Below are 26,699 nucleotides of genomic sequence, written 5' to 3'. Positions count from 1 at the left end.
ACGCCGCTGTGAAGGCGCAAGGCCATCATCGGAGGGCCAAACATGTCACGGGAAGAGAAAATACTGTAGGTGGAGAAGTGAAGCTCCCTGTGTGCCTCTCATATGAATGATACTATCTGTTCACCAGAATAAAAGCATGCTGTTGACCTTTGCAAGTCCGTCCTTTTAGAGCAAAGTGGAACCGGACCTTGGTGTGTTTTTCTGAAGATACAGTTAAGAGAAAAAAGGTCTTCAAGGACGCTGAGGTAGAGGGAGCAACTGCTCTGAAGAAAGCCATTTATCATGCTCACAATAAAAGCAAAAATAGAGGGGAAAAAATAAGGTCTCCACCACACAGTGGAAGGGTCCCTTGATGTATTTGGTCAAGTACGAGTGAAGCAGAGCTTGTAAACAGAGGTCATATGGACTCAGAGGTCTCTTGTTTGCGGGTCAGAGTTGTAGCAGCACGTCGACCTCGGAGGTCAGACACTGCAGGCTGCAGAGAGGAGGCCAGTCAACAGCACAGCCACTGAAACTAAATCTACAGTGTTTTCAGGATTTATTCTGTGCTGCTTGGCTTTCTGCACACAAGGAGCTGTTTGCTGTCATATGTCAACATCCTCCTCCTCCTCCTGCTGCTGCTGCTGCTCAGAAAACGTTGTGCTTTTGGTTTCCTGGAGTTGATTTGGTTACATGATCATACTCCTAACAAACTGTGCTGCTGCTCCTCTTCTTCTGGTTTATTTGATATGGACACACAAAAACACACACTGACAAACTGAATACACAATTACCATGTAATTTATCAGACGTCACGCTTAGACTATGTTTATTTGAAACACCCTTCCTTACTAGAGTTTTTGAATCAGCATAAATTCAGAAAACACTGAAGGCATAAATTTAAAGGGGGGTGGCAGAAACGGGGCCCTTCAATATTTAGAACACCGCCAATAAAAGCATGGAAGCAGCAGAGACTTTTATTTTGGCGAACCACTTTCCTAAGAGCCTTAGTGCATTATAGTCCATTACATTTTGAAATGTCAGTTGACATCAAATGTTGTGTTTTCTAGGGATGGAACAAATGATTATTTCCGTTCTTGATTAATCAATTATTATTATTAATCAATTAATTAACGGACTAGTTGTTTGGTCCTTAAAATATCAGAAAATGGAGAAAAAAGTCCAAGACAACGTCCTCAAATGTCTTGCTTTGTCCACAATCAAAAAATATTTACATTTGAGGAACTAAAATCAGAGAGAATATCTTTTCATAAAATATCATTCAAAATGATTGAGTATCAAAACAGTTGACAAAATAACAATCGATAATCAATTAAATGTTGCAGCTATAGTGTTTTCCTTCACATGAATAAAAAAAAAATTCCACTATAAATTGAAGCAGATAAGGTACAAACTGGTGCATAAAAAATTAAACAGAATGCAGGAAATTAAGTGTCTGATGCCCAAATTTCCCGAGGAGAGTTCCCCCCAGAGTTGAGATGAAACCTGCACTCTTGGAAAACACACTAAATTTAATATGAAAAACAAAATTTTATTTTATAATAGTTGAACTGAGCGAAAAGGCTAAAGTTACAGCACGTACAGGTCGTGGTTATTAGGGCTGAGTATCTTAACAAGCGCTGCTGATATTGAAACGATAACCTACTTTAGAAAACACATCGTAACACTTTCTTCAGCAAAACCTTTTTTGCACTTTCAAAATATCAGCAAAAATGTCCAACTATGACATGGTGTGCATGTAATTAATCAACTACTAAATTAATTGGCAACTACTTTGATAATCAATTCGTCAAATTGAGTGGATTTTTTTTTTATAAAAAATGTCAAATTCCCTGACTTAAGCTTCTCAAATCTGAAAATTTTCTGGTCTCTTAAGTCTCTATGACAGTAAACTGAATATCTTTGGGGTGTGACAACATTTTTCACAATGTTCTGTCATGACCAAACAACTAATCAATCCAGAAAATAACTGACAGATTAATTGATGATGAAAGCAATTGCTAGTTGAAACCCTGCCAAACATTCAGTGCTACATTTCAGTGCCTGCCATTTGGTACCAAAAACATGGAGGTAAAACAAAAACAAGCATAAAGGTAAACTACTCAGCCCCATTTGTCATATTTATTACTTTGAAAGATCAGAAAAAAAAGACAAAAAGCTCAGTCAATATCAACTGGGACCTGGAGGACTTGGAAACTGACAAACGTTTCTGTTCCGACTGGAACCAAATTTAGCAGAAGATTAGATGCATTTCCTTTTAGCCTGGCGTTAAGTGTCTCGCCGCCACAGATGGATGTGTGTTCTTCACACTTGTGAAGAAAATCTAGGGCTTGCACATAAAAGATGGAAACCACATTAGATGATAAGAGCCAGGCGACTCGTGGAGCTGCCAGTTCTGCACACTGACGTCACAACATGCAGACAAAGAGTAACAATTCAGTGCCTTGAAAACATTGTGTTATAGGGGCCTTTTTTTCATGCACATTTCACATCCATTAGTTTCCATAGGTTTGGTCACACAGGTTGGAGAGGAAGAGAGACGGTGCTGCATGTCTGTCTGTGTCCACATCAAAGAGACGAGGCCATTGACATCTCAGACAGAGTCGACCGAGCTCTCAAAAATGCATGCACACACACAAGCACGGACATGCAAACCAACAGCAACAATTACACGTTCCAGCCGGAGGCTCCGTGTGTACTGTAAGCACAGTCTGTCCACACCGTCAGGGACAAACACCGAGCTGACCTCAGAGCAGCACTAACAGTCTGCTGCGCAATGAGAGAGCACAAAAACACCGCCAGGCTGAAACACAGCTGTCTCTCTCCATTATCTCACATTATTACTTTTATACACAGAGCGCTCAATCTTACATCACACTGAAGGTGGGAAACCACACAGGAGACCGAGTTGCTGACATAAACATATTAGAGTCTGAAAATTATTCATTATCCTTTGATAATACTGACAGATGAGGAGAGCAGGAGGTCAAATTACCCTCAAAGGAGAATTTTGTCTTTTCATTTCTTTTACTTTTTTGGAGAAATTCTAATATAAATGATGCAGCAATAAAAAGACAAATGACTGCACACTTCCAGTCCAAAAAAACAAAAAACAAAAACAACCCAACAATCAAGACAGTCCAAAATCCTGACATCTAGAGTTTCAAAATCAATACCAAACTATGTGACTAATCTTTGTTTTATTGGATCCACCAAACGTGTCAAGAAAATGTCAACACGATTCTCAAAGAGCCTTGATTTGCAATGAGAAAAAAAAAATGACTGAAGATGAAATGGAACAAAGCAAAAGGGAAAAAAAACATGTTTTTCTCTGCTGGAAGATTTATTTTTCTTTTCTTGTAGAAGAAAGTGTTTTGGAAATGAAATTAGACTGAAAATTTTGCAAATACAAGACCGGGTTGTACCATCAAAGATTAAACTAATTTAATATAAATTTGGTTCTAACTGGAGCACAGCAAAACTAGGTTTCATATTATTTCAGATTTAAAATTAAAGAGAGCTCTTTTGCGCAATTAAAAACAATAACTTCTGTTCCGTAAATCCAATTTATTTAAGGATCCAAGAAAAACTCTGGACTAAATGGACTGCAAACAAGACACAAGATGAGTCAAGTTCTCTGCTGATACAAGAATAAATCAAGACATAAAGACAGTAGTGTCCCACTCTGTATTTATGTTTCTTTTCTTTTTCATTAATGTTGTTTTGCTGTATAAAACTGAAAAATGAACAAATAAAAAGTTCAAAAGAAAATGAATCGGCATGGCTTACCCAAATTAAAATAAACAAAAAATACAGATGCACGGACACTTTCAGATGCTCTCATCCAAGAACAGAAAATTATATAAGCACAGAACAATTACAAGAAATGGCAGATAAGAAATATGTTAAACTATATACATTTTACTACAACATATAAAAGATATAATATAACAAAAACAAAATATATACATAAGAAGTAAATATTTGGCTTTTTGTACAATTTATAAAAGCGATATATGAAAATAAAAATAGAAATATATGGGAAATATAAGAAGAAGTAATAATAACAAATATGAAATGCAAGAATTCTGTATAAATTGTGTTGTTTTTTGTTTAGATTGTTGTTGATGATGATAATTAATATTAAAAATAATCCTTGTTGGTGCAACCGAGCCTAAGTCTCCCAACTGGGTGCTGATGATTCAACACTTTTGAGAAGCTGTTTGAAGTCCTGTTAAATCAAATCACCTGCATCACAAAAACTTAACTGAAGAAAAACTTTATGTTCCCTCCCGCAAAAAAAATCCCCAAACAAAAACCACACTAAATGATTTATTAAACTGGATCATTTTCCTTTTTCTCTGCAGTGAATTTGTGGCCTGACTCCCGCACAGGATTTTGGCTGTGTCAGCCTTTTTTTTTTTTCCAGGCCCCAGAGTGTTTGATGGAGCTGCTGGCCGTCGTGTGGCAGACCTCTGGCTGCCCGGCCGGTGACTGATGCACACGGGGCCACGGAGGAGAGCTTTATTAAACGACGGCGAGGACCCATCACTCTCCCTCTGACATATTGGGGGCTCACCTTGGGGTGGGGGTGGCGGGGTGCACCACGAGGGCGTCAGGGAGATATGAAACATTTAGTCCGTCTGCATTAACACACACTCGTGATGACAACGTGCAGTGTGTGTTTGCAGGTTTCCAGTATGTTGCACTTTTGAATTTTGACTGCGTTTCATATTTTTTGTTGCATAAGGGCCATTTGAGAAGCATGCGTGTGTGTTATTTGTGTGCATATGCCTGTGTGTGTCTGTGTGTGTGCAGGGTGAGTAATTTAGCAGGGAACGCTGTGAGCCGTCATACTGCAGAGAGCGAGGGCGCGATGACAAATCCATCACTTAACCCTCTCATTCACTCCTCTGACACACACTGGGGAAACTTTACACACACACACACACACACACACACACACACACACACACACACACAGAAAACACACATAAACTACAGCTGCAGACCTGGACAGCCTGCAAGAGCACACCGCCAGCACCCCCTCCCCTTCTCCTCCTCCTCCTCCCCCCAGCCTTCATCACCAGCTGCAGGAGGCTCCATACAGTCTGAACCTCCCCGCATCTGTAACCTGACGACCACCTGCAGCTGCACCCATGGGTGCACCAGGCGGGGCCAACAACAACAACAGCAACACAAAGACTAATACACAAACAGCAGGATCGTCCACCTCAATCCGGCCCCGATCACAGATGCCTGATGATTTTCCATTTTATGCTCCATTAAGTAAAGGTGTCACATTTTAACATCAATAAATCATTATCTCATTAATTCTGAAATATTACTGTAATTAATGTCACACTGCTGTCAAATGGAAACATTTCATCTGAAAAAAGAGTTTGTCAGGAAATCTGAAAAACTTCTTTAGTTGTAGCTTAACAACCTTATTATTTGTTTATTTGGTCGCATTATGAAAAGGTTTCCTTCAGCACAAAAGTGGCAAAACTTCCAACGTGTAAACCTCCACGAGGGATAAACAAAAATATTGATTCAGTTACAAATCTGCATCTTATCACTGTTTATTTGCCTGTTTCATGCCCATTTGGGGCTGCACGTAATGATAATCTATTAATCAAGTGATTGTTTTGTTTATAAAATGTCAGAAAATAGCGAAAAAGCCCATTATGATTTCCCAGAGCTGTCATTAATGTATTTAAATTACTTGTTTTTAACAGACCATCAGCAAGGACTTTCAGTTTACTATCACACAACAAACAAAAGTAGAAAATACTCATATTTAAGAGCCTGGAACGAGGGAATATTTGGCATTTTTGTCTAAAAAAATGATGAGTAATTGGTTGTCAAAATAATTGCAGATTAATTTTCCTTTCATCCACTAATGAATTCTTTCAGTCATCATTCATTTCAGTCAAATTCACATTTTCTGGACAAAAATAAACTTTTCAATATTGTACAAAAAAACAGACAGTCATAGAAAATGTATAAATGTGTTTAAACAGAGAGAAAGAGAATGTAATATTTGACATTATCATCCAAAAAATTATGAACAATCCTTTGCCAAAATAATTGCAGATTATTTTTCTTTTTCATCGTGCAATGAATTGTTTCAGTCATCATTCATTTCAGTTTATTTCACATTTTCTGGACAAAAATAAACAACACTGTAATATTGTAAAACACCAACTAACAGATAGAAAAACTTTATAAAAAGTCACAAAGGAAAGATAATTCAGGAAGTTGCTGACTTCCAATAACAACACAATTATGCATCCAATATCATTAACTTTTTTAATGAGTAAAACAAATCAGAAAAATCAGGGCAGTGAATGAATAAATTGAAAGAAGAAAGAAAGAACTCCCTCTTTTCATCACTAAATGGTTTCGACCATAACGTGACATTTCAGAGTTACAGAAAGTTTCACCAAACGAACTCTCTGCACAGCGAACGAAACGAGGGCAGAGCGACCATGAAGCCCTTGACTTCTTGGTGACGGACATTTGTCAGGGCCCATTACCTCATCGGAGGTACTGCTGCCATGTGCTCACACTCTGACAGAGAGAATAGTGTGTGTGTCTGTATGTGTGTGTGTGTGTGTGTGTGTGTGTGAGAGAGAGAGAGAGAGAGAGTGAGTGTGTGTGGTGGGCAGACAGCCAACACAAACTGACAGAGGCTGGCGCCGGCGAAGAGGTGACTTAGGGGTGATTAAGCTAAAAGCAGCCGACACAAATGTCAGACCTCAGCGACAGAGACAAATGAAAACAACATCGAGTTAAAAATGCCTCTAGTCACTTTCACTCGTGTAATATAGAGCCTCCCAAATATATTAAGCTCTGGAAAGAAGCACACAATTGTATAGAAAATGTTATTAAACTATTTTTCCATTTAAAACTTTTGATATTTGAGTCAGTCTGATTTATCCGAGCTGTTCTTAAACACACCAGAAAGATAGTTTATTGCTGAGTCTCGTTCCCAGGACGTCAAATACAGATGCAAAATAATGACAAATGCAGACAAAGGAGAAGGTCTCTGCACGAACAGCTGTCACCACACACTTCTTGTGGGTCATAACTGCTAAATGAAAGCGTGTTTTTTTTTTTTTTTAAAGGAAAATGATGCATATTCTGCCTTTGGGACCAATTTCTGGATGCACTAGGGCTGGGCAATATATTGATATTATATCATATCTGTCCATCATCCATAACCGCTTATCCTGTGTGTGGGGGGGGGGGGGGGCTGGAGTGTATCCCAGCTGCCAGCGGGCAAGAGGCGGAGTACACCCTGGACAAGTCGCCAATTCATCTCTGGGCTGACACACAGAGACAAACAACCACTCACACTCACATCCACACCTACTGGCAATTTAGAGTCTTGAATTTACCTATCATGCTGCATGTCTTTGGACTGTGGGAGGAAGCCGGAGAGAACCCACACGGATACGAGGAGAACATGCAAACTCTGCACAGAAAGGTCCCGCCCCAGCCACAAACTCTCCCCAGCATGCAAACTCAGAACCTTCTTCCTGTGAGGCGACAGTGCAAACCACTTCACCACCGTGCCGCTCTGCAATATGAAGGTATTTGTAAGTAGTATAAGATAAAGTAAAGTCAAGATAAAGTGAAGAGAGCTTCAGGTGAGTGAAGTGAAGCACATTGAATAGAAAGATATTCTCGGGCATTTTCAGGCTCAGTATAGAGGAAGAGCAAAGGATTCATTCATCATGGATATTTTCTTGTTTTTTTAATTGAGATATTCCTGTCAGTTCTTGCATATAAATACATTCTAAAAAGGTAAATATGACCTAAATCCTTCTCTGTGTCAGAGTTTGACCACAAAATATTTTGTTTTTGACAACTGTAAATGGTAAAATGCATTCCTTTTTTCGTGTGCTTTTTAAAAACTAGGTAAAAACTGGATCCTGTTAATAGAGATGCTGCTGTTATGATTTTCGCAAATAAAACACCTGTACCTGTGTCGAGGTAAGATCTGGATGACTTTGGCCTTTTTTTAAACGTGGAAGAAAATAGACTAATAAAGTTGGACAAGAAGTCAGTTCACACAAACTTTCCTTCACACCGCTGAACAGACTGAAAGACTACAACACATCAAAAAGGTACAAATAAAGTTTAGACATTTTAAAAAAAGTTTGTTTCTTTGTGGTCTCTCGTTATTTTGTTTCCGTCTCATTTTGTTCTGCAGTTCTGCTCCGTCGTCTCTAATGAGGACCTGACTTGTTATTGTCAGATGAGAGATCAGAGTGTTTACACATCTATAGCACAGATTTTAATAAACAGTTTAATTAAAAGAATATTGCAACCAGTCGCCTTCAGTCATTCTTTCAAAAGAGCTTTTTTCCAGAAGGGAGAGTAAACCACCGTGTGTGTGTGTGTGTGTGTGTGTGTGTGTGTGTGTGTGTGTGTGTGTGTGTGTGTGTAGGGTCAGGGGTGGTCCTTATTTTACAGCATCAGGATGTTCATTCAACAAAAGGCCACTTCCTGAGAGAGAAAGTATGAGAGACAGAGAGACGGAGGGAGGTAACAGGTTTGTTTTACTGCCATACACTACATGGCCAAAAGTATGTGGACGCCCAAACATCACACCCATGTGAGACTGAATCTGCTGCTAACGACCTCCAGTCTTCTGGTTTCAGCTGCTGCAGGTGATTTTCTCACATTCAGACTCAACAGCATTAATGTGGTTTAGGTTTGGGCGATTGGACAAATATATCAGCTTTCAGTGATTGTTTTTTGAGAGTCATTTTTGTCATTTTATTTTGATAATTTAATGATCTGCCTGCGAAAAACGATTATGACCTGCTCAGATTTTGCTGATTTGTGCTTCTACCATTGACAAGTATGTTATTTAGTTAAGTAGCTTCCTTCTTTGTCTGTTTATATGATAGCGAGTCTTCACAGGGGGTCCTTTATTTTAAAATTTGACCGGATTTTCTTTGCCGTTGATTTCCTGCTCTGCTCAATCTGCTCATAGAGCTGCGTAACCCAAAGATACTCAGTTTAGTGTCACAAAGGAGTAAAGAAGCCAGAAAATATCTAAGAATTTGACCTTTTTTTTCTTTAGGAATTCTCAAACCAATTAAAGATTATCAAAATAGTTGGCAATAAATTTAATAATCAATTAATCAGTTAATTATTGCAGCTCTAATATCTGTAATCGCTGGTTGCTGGGCTTACAGTGGCTGAGTGGAATTTTTTTTTTATCATACTGACGAACCCGAATGAAGTCCAACACTGGTGCTGGATGATGAGGCTCGTTCCAGTTCATCCCACAAGTGTTGGATGAGCCTGAGGTCGGGCCTCTGGAAACTGGGAAAACCATTTCTCTATGGAGCCGGCTGCACGGGAGCATTATCATGTTGAAAGGATCTCCCCCAAAATGAAGCACACTACTGTCTCAAATATAACTGTATGATTTAGCAGTAAGATTTTCCTTAACTGGAAGACAGCCCTGGATAGAAAGGGCTGTCCACATACTTTTGGCCATTTAATGTGGACAGAGAGACGAGGAGAGGAGGGAAAAAAGGAGTCTAGAAGAAAACAAACCTCGCTGATCTCTGCCCCGCTTGTAATGAAAACAAGTGAGGCTAAACATGCCGATATTCAAACATCACCACTGTGTACTGCTCCCTCTCTCTCTCTGTCACACACACACACAGGCACACACACACACACACACACACACACACACATACACACACACAGAGGCACACACACACGGCTGACCTTTACAGTGAAAAATGAATACATGAATAAAACTAAAATCTGCAAATGACAAATCTGCATTTGGCCCTCCAGGTTTCCCCTGAGGTGAGCTTCAGAGAGTCAAATGAGGGCAGTCAGATTTAATCTGCTGCCTCTGGGAGGCGCGCACACACACACACACACACACAGGCACACACACAGGCACACACACGTAAGCCAGCAGACTGATTTGCTATCGAATAAGCCAACCAAACATTGATTGCCATTTCATTCGTTAACAGGGAGCAAAGTAAACACTCCTAAAAAACAAGGAGAGGAGAGCGAAGAAAATGAGAAGAGAAGAAGAGAGGATGGGAGGATGGAGAGGAATGAAAAGGAGGGAGATGAAGGAGGACGAAGAAACAGAGAGAGAAGAGAGATGAGGAGAAGAAAGGGGACAAGGGAGAAAAGGGAAAAAAGTATTGCGTCAATGGTATAGGAGAGCAGAGGAAAGAGGAGGAGGAAAAAGGGAGAAGAAGGGAGGAGAGGGGAGAGACTCCCCAGTGAATGAAGAAGAGGGGGAGAGAGGAGAGGAGGGATAGGCTGGGAGGATCAGGGAGGAGGCAGCAGAGGGAGCAGCAACAGTTTGACCTTCGACCAGGGAGTTAAGTTGTGGTCAAGTCCAGAATCACAAAACAGGTTAATCCCTACAGAGAGAGACCCCCCCCCCTTTGTCTCTCTCTCTCTACCACACACACACACACAGACACACAGACACACACACAGACACACACACACACACACACACACACACACACACACACACACACACACACACACACACACACACACAGACACCCTCTCTCTGCCCTGCTCGTAGTCCTCTGGTCTGAATCAGTCAGCAGAGCTTATCAGAGTCGGTAAAACCAGCAGGATTCCTCACATATCTGTGCCCGGCCTGCCGTCACTCCTCCTACTTGAAGCTGAGCTGAGTGTGTGTGAGTGTGTGTGCTGCAACTGATGATTATTTGCATGATTTCTGATTCAAACTTCTGTCTATAAAATCATGACCAAGCTAACCGATACTTGTGTGAAACGACTGCACATAAATTAGGTTTGGGGATGAGACCCCTGAAACTGGTTTGTAGGAAAACTGACCACCACAAAGCTCTGGTCCAAGAACAGAGTCATCAGTTGGATCTAAGCTGCCTGCAGAATGGAAAGAGTCTCTCAAGTTTCTAAAATAAAGCACAAAGAAACAAATGCATGCATATCTCTACAGTAACACACTGAAGGTTAGCTAGGCTAATTTCCAAACACTAGTTACTAAAACCAAGCTTTTTTGACATTACAGTGGTACACTTAACATCAAATAGACTAGTGCAAAATAATAAAATACAGAGAGAGAATCAGGGGGATCCACATTTATTTAACTCTCCTCTGTCAGAGTATAAACTGTACCATAAAAGAGGGATGGTTTGCACAGTTAAGGCTCATTTAAGTTCCCTTTTTGTACAAAAACAGATATATACGTTTTAAACGTTATAACCGTCACTGCAAACATATTTCTATGCTTCCTTTACGTTGCCATGGACCTTAAGAAAAACATCCACTAGATGGCGCAGCTCAGAATCAACCCGGAAAAAAAAGATTTTTGACGACAGCAAACATGGTGACGCTGAAGGAGGTTGTAACAGAATACCAGAGGCAGTGTTGTAGAGGGAGGTGGTCTGTGTGCCAGTAAATAGGCTACATAAATTTTCTGACAACAAATTTCATTTACAGTACTCTATGATTTTTAAAACTTCTTTGTCCTGTGTTCGTGTCAGGTAGTCGTGTGCCCCCACAACTACCTGCTCCTTTTCGTCTGTATCTGTAAACTTTCAGAAAACATGCAGAAGTACGGACGAAATTAACTCAGAGTACATGTAGAGCATAAATAAGCCTTCAGAAAACAGGACACGATGGTGAAAATTAGGGCAGCGTAATATGGTAAAAAAAAGAGTCATATTGTTATTATTTTAACTGAAATTGCGATTGCAGTTTATAGCGATTAGTGGAAATAATTATCTTTGCATCACAATATTCATTTTTACTGTAAAAAAGGCCAGGACATCTCTGCAGGGCTACAGTACTTTATCATAATGCTGTTTCATCACATATTTACCTTTATCAAAAAATTGCAACGTTCTGTGATTTGGACATTACACTTGGCTGCCGCACTTCTGATTAACTGTGCAGCCCGAGCACAAATAAATCTTAGCATCCTAATAAACTGCGTCACCTCATTGTCTAAGTGTTAAAACTAAAGCAAAAGCTGTGGGACTACTGATGCACTCGACTTTTTACCATTTACAAAGGGCAAAAAACAGAAATTCATATCCTGCATTAAAGCAGTAGATTAAAGACAGAAGATTAAAAAGAAGATTAATAAATACATTAAACTGGAGACAAAGTTCAGAGAAAAGGAGTCAAGAGTTTAACTTTTCCCCAAATCGTGTTGCTTGGTGCAGAAAGGGTTAACGATGTGAATAAAATCTAAAACTGTCCAGCTCCAGGAGACCTTCAGCTCATCTTAAAGAGGTTTGATTGACACGGTGCAGAAGCCTGCTCATCTTTCTACAGCGTGTGTGTGTGTGTGTGTGTGTGTGTGTGTGTGTGTGTATGTGTGTGTGTGTAGGAGTGTGTGAGTATGAGAACAGGGGGTTTAGGTATTCGGTCCGTTAAGCATCTGTCATTAAACAGTGTGTGTTGTGTGTCTTTCATGGTACACTGCTTTCACTCCAAGCAGGAGTGAACGGAGTCAGAGCAGAGTTTTACTCGAAATGTTTAGAACAAAGGATCAGGAGCGAGATGACGTATTAAAAATGTCTCATAAAATGATTTGTTCAATGAAGAAAGGTCCTGAGAAAATGAGCTTCAAAACAGGATGAAATGAACATCTCTCACTAACACTTTGTCCTTCAGGTCATAAAGATCATACAGAAACAAAAACTGTGGAGCTGAAACAATCAGTCTATTGACAAAATAATAAGCAACTATTATGATGATTGAGGAATAATCAAAGTTATTTTTCACGCAAAAATATCTGTACTTTATATAACTGAATTTCTGTGGGTTAGACAAAACAAGCAACAAGGAGACGTCACCTTGGAGAGTTGTGATTTCAAAGACGATTCATTCAAATAATAAGCAGCTCTATTGATGATGAAAATCTTTAGCTGCAGACCTAGAAAACCTTAAATTCACCCTGCTGCGAATGATTCACATCACCTATTTATTCTGATAACGAAAGCTCAAGGATGTTTTCATATTCAAGACGTTCATGTTTCTGTGGCTGAATTTTGCAGTTTTCATGTATTTGAATGAGAGCAGACTCGTGTTATTCCAGCGTCTTAATTCAAGTGGAAATAGTTCAAACTATAGAATGAGAAAAACTTAAATTACATATCCTTCCATCCAAATCTGCAGCAAATTAGACCCAAGAAATGAAAAGAGTAACTTTCGTTTTCATTAATGTAACCTCATGACTTAACTGAAATGATGTGATGAAGGTAAGAAAAACTGTAATGTGTAACCAACCACTGACATAAAGAAAAGTAGAGCAACAATAATAGAAACCAAGTAATTTAATTCCAGGAGTACGTTCCTCAGACGATATGATATTTCTGTCTGTTACAATGATCACTCTGTCAGAGTTTTTATTATCAATCAATCATTGTCAATTTTCTCAATTAATCCAGCAATTGTTTCATGCATAAAATGTCAGAAAATAGTGAAAAGAGGACATCCAAAAATGTCTTTTGTCCAAACACACCCAAAGATATTCAGTTTATTGTCAGAAAACTAAAAAAACCAGACAACCATTTTACATACTTGGCGATTCTGTTAAGCATGTTTCTGTGGCGTGACGAACTCAGACAACATATTCATTATTTTGTCTTTACACAGACTTTAAAGTCCACCTCCAATCAGATAAAGATAAAATGCTCTGCAAGAAGTAATAAATTGTCTTTTGTGTTTTTTGCAAAATAAGTACAAATACCTTGTTAAAATGGCTTACATTGAGCTCTACACCTTGCCTGTATTTAGTATTCAAGGATTCATGAATATGCGAATAGTCTCCGCCCTCTCCACACGATCTCCAAAACCCCCACCCCTTAGTGGCTGCACCTGGCTTCTCAGTACAGTATCTATTCAGTATAGAAACCTGCCTTACAACAGAAATACACACAGTTACAACTTTAGGGGTTGTACTCGCCTGTTTAAATTATATTAAGGCCTAGGTGCTGTCACAGGTGGCTGGCCACAAGGAGTCACTTTATGCGTCCTGCCTAAACTCCACCCTTCCCCCATCTTTGCCGATTTTTGGATTTGCCGGGAGTTAAGCAGCCACCACACTGAGCTTCACAATGGCTCCTCAGAACCCTATAGGTGACGTCAAAGAGACTACGTCCATGTTTGATATAGTCTATGGTCTGAGCTCGCCATAAGGAATTTTAATTCTCATCCTTAAGTCTCATCTCTGAATACATTAATCTCCAGCAACAAACCCACAGTTCAGCCGGCGCTCAGATTTCCAACAGCTGGGGAAATTTCCCCCTCAACACTGAAGTTTTTCTTTTAGATATGTAGTTTTTCCAGGTACTCTAGTGAGATTAATTAGCCGAGGAAACTTCTTGCGCAATTTCAATGTAGACACATATTTAAGTAACCAAAAAGCTTTGTGTGTGAGAGAGCTTGGCCTTGTTCAAATCCACCTCGATCCCCGAAGAGTCGAGTTCAGAACAGGCTTTACTTCCTCAGTTTTTAAGGATACAGAGTTGAAACCATCAGCGTGGGAAAGAGAAGATCTTTACTGATATGATGTCAAAGCATGTTTCGTGTGCTCCTTCAGACCTAAAGTGAAGACAGCAGCAGTCATGGATGCGTCCAGAATACTTTTAGCAGAAACATATTGTCCTGAATGAACTCTTCCTCTGTGTTATATCCAAATCTTCCCGCGGTAAATGGCCACATGCTGGACTGACAACCTGCTACAGATAATTATAAAATGCATTATGTTTGAAAGGCACTGCAGCAGCATGTCATTTTTATCCATAAGACCTTTAAAACAGACATTTAAATGGCGGATGATAAAAAAAAAAAAAAATAACGGCAATGGTGGGAGCAGCCATGGAAAGAAGAGTGTAATGTTTCTAATCAGTCAATCGAGCAGAATGTTTCCTTCCATCTTGTACAGATGAAAACCTGCAGTGTAATTATGTGTAATTATTGTGTATAAACTGCTGTAACCTGCTGCTTCTGCATGGTTTTCTGGAGAAAACTTCAGAGTCCTGCCTGCTCTTGTGGTAGAAATCTGACAAATTGATCACGTAGTTAATGTGTTTTGCAAAACCAAATAATTATTTTGGTGGATTTTATGAAACACAGGAGGAAAAGCTGTGAAGACAATATTAAAGTTGTGTGTTTGATTGTGCTGGTGATAACTTAAGTACTGTAGTTTGTTTGTGTTGCATCTGGACATACTGTAACTGAAATGTGTTCTCATTCGAAATGGGAGCAATCTGTTTTTCCATCTTACATGCTGAGTTGCTGATGGATTCAAAGCGCAGAAGTCCATTTTTTTTTAGAGCAGAAACAAGCAAAGCTGATTTCTTGTTAAGATGAAAAGAAACAAGGAAACAGCCTTTTAACGATATTTTGTTTCTGTCGTTGACATTGATTTGAGCTGGCTGGAGGTGGGACATAACCGTTCAAAAAGCCTTTATAAGTGTGGCAATTGAGGTAAAAAACAAAAATGACTATTGGTTGGTACTTTCATGTACACATCATGACTGGAAATACTCTAAATAATGTCCCTATTTTAAATAAATAAATCAAGTGAAAAACTAGGATAGACATTTTTCACCATTTTCTGAATGCTGAAAGCTGAACTGGTCAGCAGGTTGAAAATCTAACATGTCATTTCATTGTGCTTTTAAATCAGCAGCAGCAGAGCAGAGCACTGCAGCTACGGCAGCGTTTATCAGGTGGCAGTTACACGCTACATTTCCTGAGTGATGCCGCCGTGTCCCGGCCTGCAGCAGCAGATCGCTGAGGACTCAGAGGAGCTCGGCCACCCAGGCGGCGAGCTGGTGAGCTGTTGATGAAGTGAGGGGTCACTGCAGGGCTAAGTGAGACCTCACACTGGACAAGCAGGCCAGACCTCGGGCCACGGTGGCATATGGGTGTGAAGGAGGTGAGGAAGCCGGGGAGGGGCGGGGGTAGGGGGGCGCCAAGCTGTCCACTCTGCCTCTCACGAGACCCCCAGCTGTCACAACAGACACTTACCAGCCCTCACACTAAACACCCACCAGGGAGAGGGGGGCAGCATCCTTCCTCTTTCAAACAGAGGGATGGAAACGAGGAAGGATGGAGGGAAAAAGAGAGGGTAATCTCTACTTCCTGCTGCTGTGATGTCTGAGGAATGCTGGGATCTGCCCCCACCATCGTCCTCCGCCACTTCTGAAGCCAGGCTGCAAACCTGCTAATTATAGCCGCCAAAGGATGAAGGTGTGACCTAAATAGTTATTTTAAGTCCAGAGCAGACTTGTGAGAACCACTGCGCAGAGAGAGCAGAGGGAGTCGCAGCAGGACGGAGGAAGTTCCAGCCTCGGCCGTCGCACAACAAAACACGCAGCTGGTGAGCCGAGGTCAGGCTGCAAGACTGTTCAAACACTGCAAGACGACAGCAGCAGTTCACACTGAACTGCAGGGATTTCTTTCAACTGGACTATCAGGCAAAGGTGACTGAAGCAAAGAGAGGGATCACAGATGAGAACAAAGCAGCGGTTCTCAAACAGCGTGCTGAGTTATGAGGCAGGTGCAGGTGTGCAATGGGATTTTATGACCATACATCATCATTGCAATATAAAACTATACAAAAAGTTATGGATGCATTTTTAATTCACTATATACTGTGCTTTGAACACAGGGGTAAAACACTGGTATGACAACTGCATGGCAGCTATTAATGTACTCTGTACTGCACTAATGTGCAAAACTGAAATAATAAATAGAAAACAAAAAACCACACAAAACCTTTTCTCAAGTATCACCATATAACCACTGTCGCCTGACTGTAGTAAATTGTTACAAACAAATTAAAACCAGAGCTGTTTGTGTGCAGTCTGTTGACGTTATTGGTTCTTTTATCTGTTCTTTCAAAGTTTTGATGCAACTCATTATGTTGCCTTCTGGTCAAGCAAACTGAGGGCTTTACTACGGTATCACGGCGTAGTCAATAGTCAATAGAGCACCATTTAATAATGGATAATGTTGAATACTGTCAAAAAATGGCTGTGTGTACTGAGAGCCATTTGAAGCCATTAATCACAGTCTACAATCGCCAAATTGTATTTTAAATGCTGGTGAAATGTGCGCCACCAGCAGCAGCTGCTGCTCTCAATGCAGGTTAATGTCCGCGTCTATGGTGAATGTGCATGACATTGTGCATGAAGCAACATTTAATCGTGTAGTTGACTAATCGTGCACATCCCTACTTCAAGGTGAAGCTCAGTTTTCGCCATTCGTGCAAGTGCCTGATGGAGCAAGAAAACACTCATACACAATACAGAAACACAATAAAGAAATCACCTGGAAAGCTTGCACTGTTTGACTTCATTTAAAAGGCAATACACAGGGACTGTTAAAGGTGCAGATCTCTAAATCAGAGAAAATAATATGTTTGAGTGGGTGCAGGGTGGATGATATATGTGTACATGTTGATTTGGATGAACTCCAAATTCATGAACACAGGTGTTCATTTCTAACATTGTGAACTTACACATCCACGAATGCAGCAGTGCTCTCAGGAGTTTCCTTCCATCACAACAATAAATACTTTCTCTGCACAAACACCTCTCACTTTAACAACATCCCCACCTGCCTCTGAATGTCGAACACATGCTGCTTACACCATTCCTTGACCAAACACGCCCTCTCTTCCCTGCTTTCTTTCCACACCTGAGAGCCTATTGACAGAGAGTCCCGGTAACACGCGTATCACTTAACCTTGTGTCAAAACACAGGTGTAACGTAAGCCTGGGGAGCAGGCGAAGGTCCTGAGCTCATAAAGGAATGTGCGAGCTGGGAATAGCACCCTGCATGGAGGAGAGGCCCCTCACTGAGAGAGTACAGCAAGTACAGGGTTACTGCAGGGAGGGGAGCTGGAAAACAGCCAGACACTGATAGAGGGGAAGGCACACCTTCACCTCAGGGATCCACAACATTACAAGACAGAAATGTGACTCAGCGGTTATGAACAACACAAAGTGGTGAGGGCAGTTTTGGATGGAGGATAAAAGAAAGGAAACGGTTGGTGCTCTTACCATGGCGCTCCATATATCCGGAATCCCTTTATGGTGACGTCCGAGTCCTGCAGGTACACACAGTTTGTGAGGAGCGACTGGACATTGTCAAAGTCCTCTGGTTTGAGTTTGGACACCGAGGGGAATCGGTAGTAATCCTGCTTGACCAGCTCGGCCATAAAGTCCTTATCGAAGGTCAGCTCGTGGTTCCCGGCGATCACCACCTTAAACTCGTACGGGAGGCCACCTAGAAGAGACGAGGGCAACCAGGGAGAGGGTGATGAGCTGCAGTAACACATCTGACATAACAAATGATATAGCAAAGTGCTGGACTTAAACTTTAAAGCTGTAACAACAACAACAAAAAAAGTCTCTTTTCCTGTCTTACTTTATAACACTTAACAAAAAGGATCAGCTTAAATGCAGCTGAACATAAAAACAGAATGTAAAGTTCCAGCTTTAGAATAAAAAATAAAATATGAAACCTAGCACGCAGTCCAGTTTGGAGACTCAGCCAACTACTGTACTTAAAGGTTCTTGGCCAAGAAAACCAGGCTATAAACATTTTGAGGCTTCAAGGAGGAAAGCAGGCAAGTTACAATAGCCCTTTTTACAAAGAGATCATGCAATACTGTTGCAACAAAGGCTTGCTTCCATGCGGCATTAGTTTTGTTTTCTGAACCAAACAACAATAAAAAGCAACCCCAGTGTGAGATTTTAAACAGCATGCTGGTGTTGCAGAATTGAAGGCAGGAAGAAGACAATGTGGTTCCATGGTTTGAGTCAGGCCTACCAGGATGCTCAATATAACAATTTTTTTTTAAAAAATGTCGACAATTTCCTTCTAAAACTGAGGTTTTCAGAGGTCATCAGCTGCTGAGAACATTATGTAATACATAAAACTCTCAGTCTACTCAAAGTTCTTACATTGGAGGTAAATTTTGGTAAACTGCATTACATCTGCAGGATCAAAGTTGCACAAATCAAAGTAGGCACCGACTAGTAAGCTGTGTTTCTCCTGTAGCTGCAATCTATAAAAGTTTCTCATATCAGAGGTGGAAAATGGTAACAAGCCAGGTCAGCGTTTGATCCATAATTATCATCTGATTGGTTTTTGCGAAAATTCGTCAGAGGGTTTTAGTATTGTGTGTCTGCATAATGTGTTGCATTTTTAATATTGTAAAATGAAATCAATCAAGACTAGAGTTGCAACAATTAGCTGATTAACCAATTAGTCCATCAAAAGAAAGTCAGCTGCCAACTATTTTGAAAACTGATTAATCGTTTCAGTCATTTATCAAGCAAAAATGTCAAACATTTGCTGGTTTGAGCTTCATAATTGTGAAGATTTGTTGCTTTTCTTTGCCATTCATTACAGTAAATGAAGAATCTTTGGGTTTTGGACAGTTAGTTGGATAAAATAAGCAATCTTAAGACATTTATAGAGCAATGATTACTCCATTAATAATAAAAATAATCAGCAGATTCATCAATAATTAAAATCATTAATTGCAGCCTTAATCAGGTCCATTTCTACAGAGAAAAGTTACACTGTTTTACTTGTAATAAAAAAAAAAAGATCAAACAAAGATTCAGATCAATACTTAACTCAGCAGTGATTCAGCATTCCTGAAACATTCAAGCTGTTGCAAAAATGTTGCATAACCAAATGAATACAAGTTTGGCATTTGATAAAAGGCTATTTCTAAATCTATACTTATACATATTTTACTGCTATGTTGTCAGCAAATCAGTACAGAATATTACGAGTGTGCACTGGAATTTTGATCTCATTAAAATCTATAAAATAATTCTCAACACTGAACCAATTCTTCACACAGAGTCTATTTTCTCCATATCGTGCAGCTCTGATAGACCAGGACTTTATAAAATCACAGAGGGGTTGTACTTTTCACCCGGTCAGTGTATTTCTACAGAAACAGCAGGGTGTCCTCATATTCTGTACATGAAGCATACGCTCCCTCAGTAGCTCCCTGTATACCTAACCCTGAGCACAGATCAGGACTGGAAAGAAAACTCAGATAAGTGGAGGGGAAAAATACCCTCAATTCAGACAGTCAGAGAGGTTACAGCCACAGCTCACGGCTCTGCTTGACCCTAGCAGACCACCGTCCATCTCTGCAGACGCGGGCAGCTGGGAGAAGCATGAACCTGAACTAAATAGAGAAGAACATCTATTACAATTCTCATCCCCTCATCTTTCAACTTCTGCTGTGCCCTTTTCGCTCGCCTCTGTCGAGGTGATTTGTCCCGGTTCCCCTTCGCCATCAAGAAACTGACTTACTACTTTATTCCAGCCGATTGAGCACTCAACGAAAGGGTCTGGCCTTCATCACCCTTCCATTCTCTCTCTATATTTCTCCCTTTTCCTCTCCTGGATTCTGTTTTTTTTTAGGCTTCCTGTTGATTTTGTTCCTGTCTTCTTTCCTTTCTGTCTTTTTTAGCCTGTTCTGTAGGATAATTTATGTGCAGCGTTAACTGAACCATAGCCACGGGAAGAAAGGGTGCTGGTGAAGGGTGCCGCAGCAGCCCTGCCCCCTGTTACAGCAGCCCCAACCCAGGCAATATAATTTATAATGGGGCTGGAACTATCATTTTCATTATTGATTAATATTCTGATTATTTTCTCAATTAATCTAGTCAGTGAAAAACACTGACGATATTGATATATTATTGATATACGGCATCGTCCAGGCATATTTGCATGAAGTATTTTTTGTTTAATGAACTAAACGCGGTTTTACAGAGTGAAAGCATTGATGCTGGATCGATTGCAATCAAAAAATCACCACTCGCAACAGATAAAGGAAACCTTAAAGATCCTGTTCTAATGAAAATCAAGTTTTTAACCTTGTCAACATGTCCATAACATGTCCATGTGGTATTTTATGCTACAAGACATATACATTAAATAAAAAGTCAAAGCCATGGCTGAGCATTTCCACCCTGGACCTGCAGTCTACCAATGACAGTCTCAAAAACAAGGGTTTAATACGTCACATATGTAAGAAATTCAGGTCAACTTGTGGGGTTTGACTTTCCATATTTGCTATGGTGAAACAAGGGGTATCAGAGAAGAAGCCAGGTTTTGGTATGAATGTGTATTTTGCAGGCAAAATTTCACTATTTTCAAAACTTTGGCAAACAGAACACAACTATGCCAAAGATGTGTTCTGTTTTTTCGGTTGCAAAGTTGCAAATGGAGAAATGCTGAGACCTTATGTTTTACCAAAGGACTGTAAAATCCAAGGGATATTGGTGCAGTTTATTTGGAAAAAAGATATAACATCCCAGCCAGACTTCCAGAGAAAACTTGGGTTTGCAGTGGTCATTTACCAGGGAACTGTTTGACCAAAAAACACATGGTCTTTGCCACAAAACACTGAAGCCCCGTCTCACTCATTTGTCCAGGGGACATACCAAATAGGTTGCAAGCCAACAATACTGGTCAACCAGTAAGTTTGTTTTTCTTGTGTTGTCTCTATTGTCCGTTGTCCAACAAATCTGCAGTGTGGTGACGTACATGCTGACGCCGTCTGACCTCCTTAGGATGAATGTGCAGTGCTGGGTAGCATTCAATGCTTTGGCAGCTCCTAATTATGAGTTAATAGACTTTGTAATCCACGTTATCTGTATTGTATTCAGATAGAATATATAAATTTATACAAATCTCATTCTTTTAAGCCACTGGCTTCATGTAGCAGAGGCTCCTGATTCTGCTTCCCTTTTATTTTTTAAGGTTTAAGTTTACTGTCCAAGCAGCTGATCATCTGGATTTGGTGATTTGCAGATGTAACAACATCTGGGTGTTTGATTATAATGAGTTGAATTTAGTTGAAAGTTCAGAGGTCTAATAATGAAGCAAAAATGCCTGAAGTTACTCGGTTTCTGCTTGATGATCTTCCTTGCACTTTGAATTGCCTTGTGTCTGAAGGGCTGCAACAACTACTTTCAACATGGATTAACCTGTCGATCATTTCCTCCATTAACTGATTAGTTGTTTGGCCCATAAAATGTCAGAAAACGGTGAAAAATGTTGATCGGTGTTTTCCAAAGTGCCCAAAAGATACAACAAAATGTTCACAGTTGAGACGCTGAAATCAGAGAATTGGCACATTTAAAAAGAAAAAATTATTGTCAAAATTAATTTAATAGTTGACTAATAACTGATTAATTGCTGCAGCTCCAGTCTAGAATACTTACATTCTTTGCATATACTGTATCTTTGCAAAATATGGAAATAGAGCTGATGAAATGATTGGCAAACTATACAAAAGCACTGAATAAAAGGTGAAATCCTTAACATACAATATGCCTATATCCACCTACAACATGAAGTTTGACTGACAGGAAGATGTTCACCTCACCAACATCAGCTGATTCCCTTTTTTGTGAGGCATTTTTTGCTTTTTGTTCCTCTGCTCTGTATTACTCTGGCCAGTAATAGCAGAAGGTTATGATGCCAAGAGGGCAAATTGAATAAAATGTTGAATAAAAAATCCAATAAAACTTATTTGTTGAATAAAAATGCTTCTGACTCATGACAGTAAGTGAAAGAAAAGATGTAAGCGCTCTGCCCAATTTTACAGCGGTGAGGTTCAGAATTGGAAATAAAACTAATAGAATAGAAATTCAGTCAAGATACGCTGGCTCAATGCAGATAAATAAAACATTCCCCCGCACCCGTCGCAAGTGTGTGTGAGTGGGACCGAGCGGGAGTGTGTGTGTTCTCTAATGCTGAAAATGAAAGAATCATGGTTCCCCGGTCTATAGGTTTCATTCCCGCTACTCTAAATTAGCTCTTGTCGCGTCTCAGGATCATAAATTCCAGTCTAACCTTATATGAGAGCGCCGTCTCTCAGTCCCCTAGCACTCTAACTGGATCACACATCCATTTACACACACGCACACACACACACTCCCTACCCAAAGCGAATCATCCTCTCCACCACCACCAGGCAGGGAAAAGGTGGGCAAAACATAATTACCATCAAACAACTCCATCTCCATTACTCTACTGGGAATTTCAACTGCTTTTTATTGCCACCGTGATACATCTTACAGAGGGTTGGTGGAGTGATACACCTAGATTTATTTTCTATTCTTCGCCCACAAACGGGGGCATGAAAGACAGAAAGAAAATCAAAACAAAAGACAAGAGCAATGTGTGCAGAGAAATGTTTTGTCATCTTTCTCAACGAGGCAGACTTACATTTGTGCAAGATTCAAGAAGACAAAAACATCTGCGCACAGTGGTTTTCACAGTGCAATAATAAAAATATTTCCAACCAGAGTAAAGGAGAGTTTTCTGCATTGCATCTCTTAAATTAAAAAGGTGAACATCCAGGAATTATTAGACTTATCTCCCCTCATCTCCTCTCTTGTCTGAATCCTTGAGGAAATATAATCCAAAATCAAAATCATCACGTCCTCCAATGAGCACAGAATCTGTGAATATGCACCAGTTCTGTAAAGCCAGTCTCTCTATCAGTTCCCCTCAGCTCTATGGAACATTTCAGTTCCTTTCAGGTCCTTTCCTATCATCGCGGGCAACAGTGAAGCTATGATAAACTCAGCGCACCTTACCTGCTCACCAATAAACAGACAGAAAAAGTTAGCGACTTGCTGCTGAACACTGTGGAGCATTTAAGCAGCTGAAGAACCAGATATTTCCTGCAGTGGCTCACGGAGACAACAAAGCCAACAAGAGTGGTGAATATTGATCCAGTGGCCAGGAACAGGACTTGCTCCGTGTGTGCTGGACAAGGATCAAAATTAGCACTGTTCACCGGCCAAATGTTGGTAAGTTCGCTTCACTCACCAGCCACAAAAACAATGGGAATCTACTGAGTGGCTGGTAACATTTGAACATTGACTCGTCATTTGGTCAGTGGTGATTTTGAGCCCTGGTGTTTGATGTGTAAATAAGAGCTGCAACTAATGAATATTATAATTATCTGACAATTCTTTTTTTTTTGATTCATCATGAATCATTTAGCCAATGAAATGAAATTATTATTTTTTTTTTATTATAGCACCTACAGCTGCAACAATTGATGGACTATTAATCGACCATTAAATTAATCGGCAACTATTCTGATAAACGATTAAACGGTTTTGAGTCTTTGAGGCTTCTCAACTATGAATATGTTCTGGCTTCTTCCATCTGAGACAGTAACCTGAATATAATTGGGTTGTGGGCAAAACAAGACATTTGAGGACATGAACCTGGGCTTTGGAAAACGGTGATTAACATTTTCCTTTTTTTTTTTTGCATCGTAACCTTCTGCCATTACTGGCCAGAGTGATATGAAACAGAGGAACAAAAAGTAAAAAATGCTTCACGGCTGATGCTGGCGAGCTGAACACCTTCCTGTCAGTCTAACTCCATGTTGTAGGAGGATGTAGATCCACTGTATGTGAAGGATTTCACTTTTGTTCAGTGCTTTTGTTCAGTTTTGTCAATCATTTCAGCAACTACATTTCCATATCTTGCAAAGATACAGTATATGCAAAGGATATGAGTAATCAACACTAGAGCTGCACCGATTAATCAATTATTAATCAGCCAAGTCCAAATTCTCTGATTTTAGCTTCAAACCTGTGGATATTTTGTAGTTTGTTCAGTCCTCTATGACAGTAAACTAAATATCTTTGGGACTTTGGAAACACTGATCAACATTTTTCACCATTTTCTTATGTTTTTTTGACCAAACAACTCATTTATTAATTGCAACAATATTCGACAGATTAAACGATAAGGAAAATAATCGTTAGTTGCAGCCCTAATTGCATCATTCAATTTACTCTTAAAACAAACTGTACATTCATGAAGATCTGTAAAGACTTTTAAAAACCATCTGCAGTGACGTTAAACTATAGGTTTTACAACAAAACCCTCTATAGCATGTTCTCACTTTTGAACACGCATCATCGACTCCTCTATCTATAACACACACATTACACATCTAAGCTTAGACACAAGCGTGCGCGCACACACACACACACACACACACACACACACACACACACACACACACACACACACACACACACACACACACACACACACACAGGCTACTGAGGCCTCTGGGAACAGCTTAAAGCAGCAGATCAGAGCCGGTGCTCTACCATCAGACAGGCTGGGTCAGGGAAAGCTCGTTCCTCCGCATCGATCTCCAATGATTTCCCTCCACAGGCCAAACATCAGTCGATGGCCCGGACAAACTGCTGCCTCCTCCAGAGTCTGAGAGGAGCAGACGAAGGAGGCAGAGAGGCAGCGGAGGAGCACAAACACGCCGCTCAGTTTACAGAAGCTTTAAATCTACTATAACAACCTCATCCAGCCCAAAGTTTAGACTCTGTTGATTCTACTGTTTTACAGTTTGTTCCATAAAAATCCTTGATTCCTTGAAAAGTTGTTGGATCACTCTGTGGTTCACACTACGCAACTTTCTGTTTAGAATAAGAAAACTTCACTGTGCAATGTTATTGGTTACTCATTAATTAATCGCCATTTACAATTTAACCGGTTAATAATTTATTAGCCGACAGTATATTTTTGTGTACCGTTTCTCTGGAGCTCACAGGTTTTCCTACAGTTTGGTTTGGTCTGCCTTGTTGGTCTGGAATGGCTGTAATTGCACCCACGACTGCACAATTAATTGCAACTGAATCAAAATCACAATATGGCCAAGTGCAATCTCCAAATCACAGAACCAGGACCAAATCACAATGTTTTGGAAAAGGAAAGATGTGAGACTCTCATCTTTCAACCAGAAAAAACATTCGATTATTGAACTAATATACCTTCAAAATGACATTTTTCCAAGTGACTGTCACCACGCTGCCGACTGTCGACCTCCTCCATGTCTGACTCAGTCTCTTTCTTTTCTCTCTGCCTTCGCCAACAAAGAAAAAAACGGCCTTGGAGGGAATATTGTACCTTTCACTTAGGTTCTCTCTCTATTAGAGCCCTTTCTGCATGTAAAGCTCACACCTACACTGTAAAAGCTACGACATAAATAAGCTACTTTTTCTCAGCCTGCAGACTGCTGAGAGCCATCTGTCCTCCAAACGGCAGAAACAAAAGATGCAGACTAAAATGGCATGTTTTCACTGACTTAAAAGCTTCTAAACTTTAAAATCTGAAACAATGCTTGCTTTTAGAGAAGGAAGATGGTACTTTCTGTACAAAAATGGCAGGCAGAGGCTAAAGAAATACCGTCTTTACAAGGATTTCACCAATTTCAAAGATAGACGAGATTTAATAATGATCATCTGGAAATCTGACCTTTTTCTGTAATATAATAAGTCCATTTAACCTCTACATTTTCATAATATTTTGACTTTTCTGATGAAATTACAGCTTTAATCTTGAAGTTATGACTTAATATATAAAATCTCCTTCTCAACAACCTCACAACCTTCAACAACCCTGAACCATTCTCCTCTTTTCTCTGCATCGATTCCCCATTTCGGCCAACATCGCTGTTTTCACCCCGGCTTAACAAAGCACACACAGACATATGCACACTTGAAGCAGCTGTCCCTGTTGATGGATGGAGGAGTTTGATAGAAAAGCTGACCAGTGTGTCCTCCTCGTGG

General features: G+C 40.1%; 1 protein-coding gene across 2 annotated transcripts in view; it reads right to left on the bottom strand.

The window, feature by feature from the left end:
* The window catches only part of mpped2a (metallophosphoesterase domain containing 2a), a 91,397-nt gene that overhangs the window by 27,643 nt on the left and 37,055 nt on the right, over positions 1–26,699 (bottom strand). For both annotated transcript variants that reach the window (XM_084730835.1, XM_084730921.1), the window contains exon 4: positions 18,093–18,318. In XM_084730835.1, the coding sequence (XP_084586961.1) occupies positions 18,093–18,318 (226 nt within the window). The remainder of the gene's footprint in view (positions 1–18,092; positions 18,319–26,699) is intronic.

The sequence above is a fragment of the Lutjanus erythropterus genome, chromosome 1, assembly GCF_056507025.1.
Source record: "Lutjanus erythropterus isolate fLutEry1 chromosome 1, fLutEry1.hap2, whole genome shotgun sequence".
In the NCBI taxonomy this organism is placed as follows: Eukaryota; Metazoa; Chordata; class Actinopteri; order Lutjaniformes; family Lutjanidae; genus Lutjanus; species Lutjanus erythropterus.
This window is presented reverse-complemented; position numbering and strand designations above follow the sequence as displayed.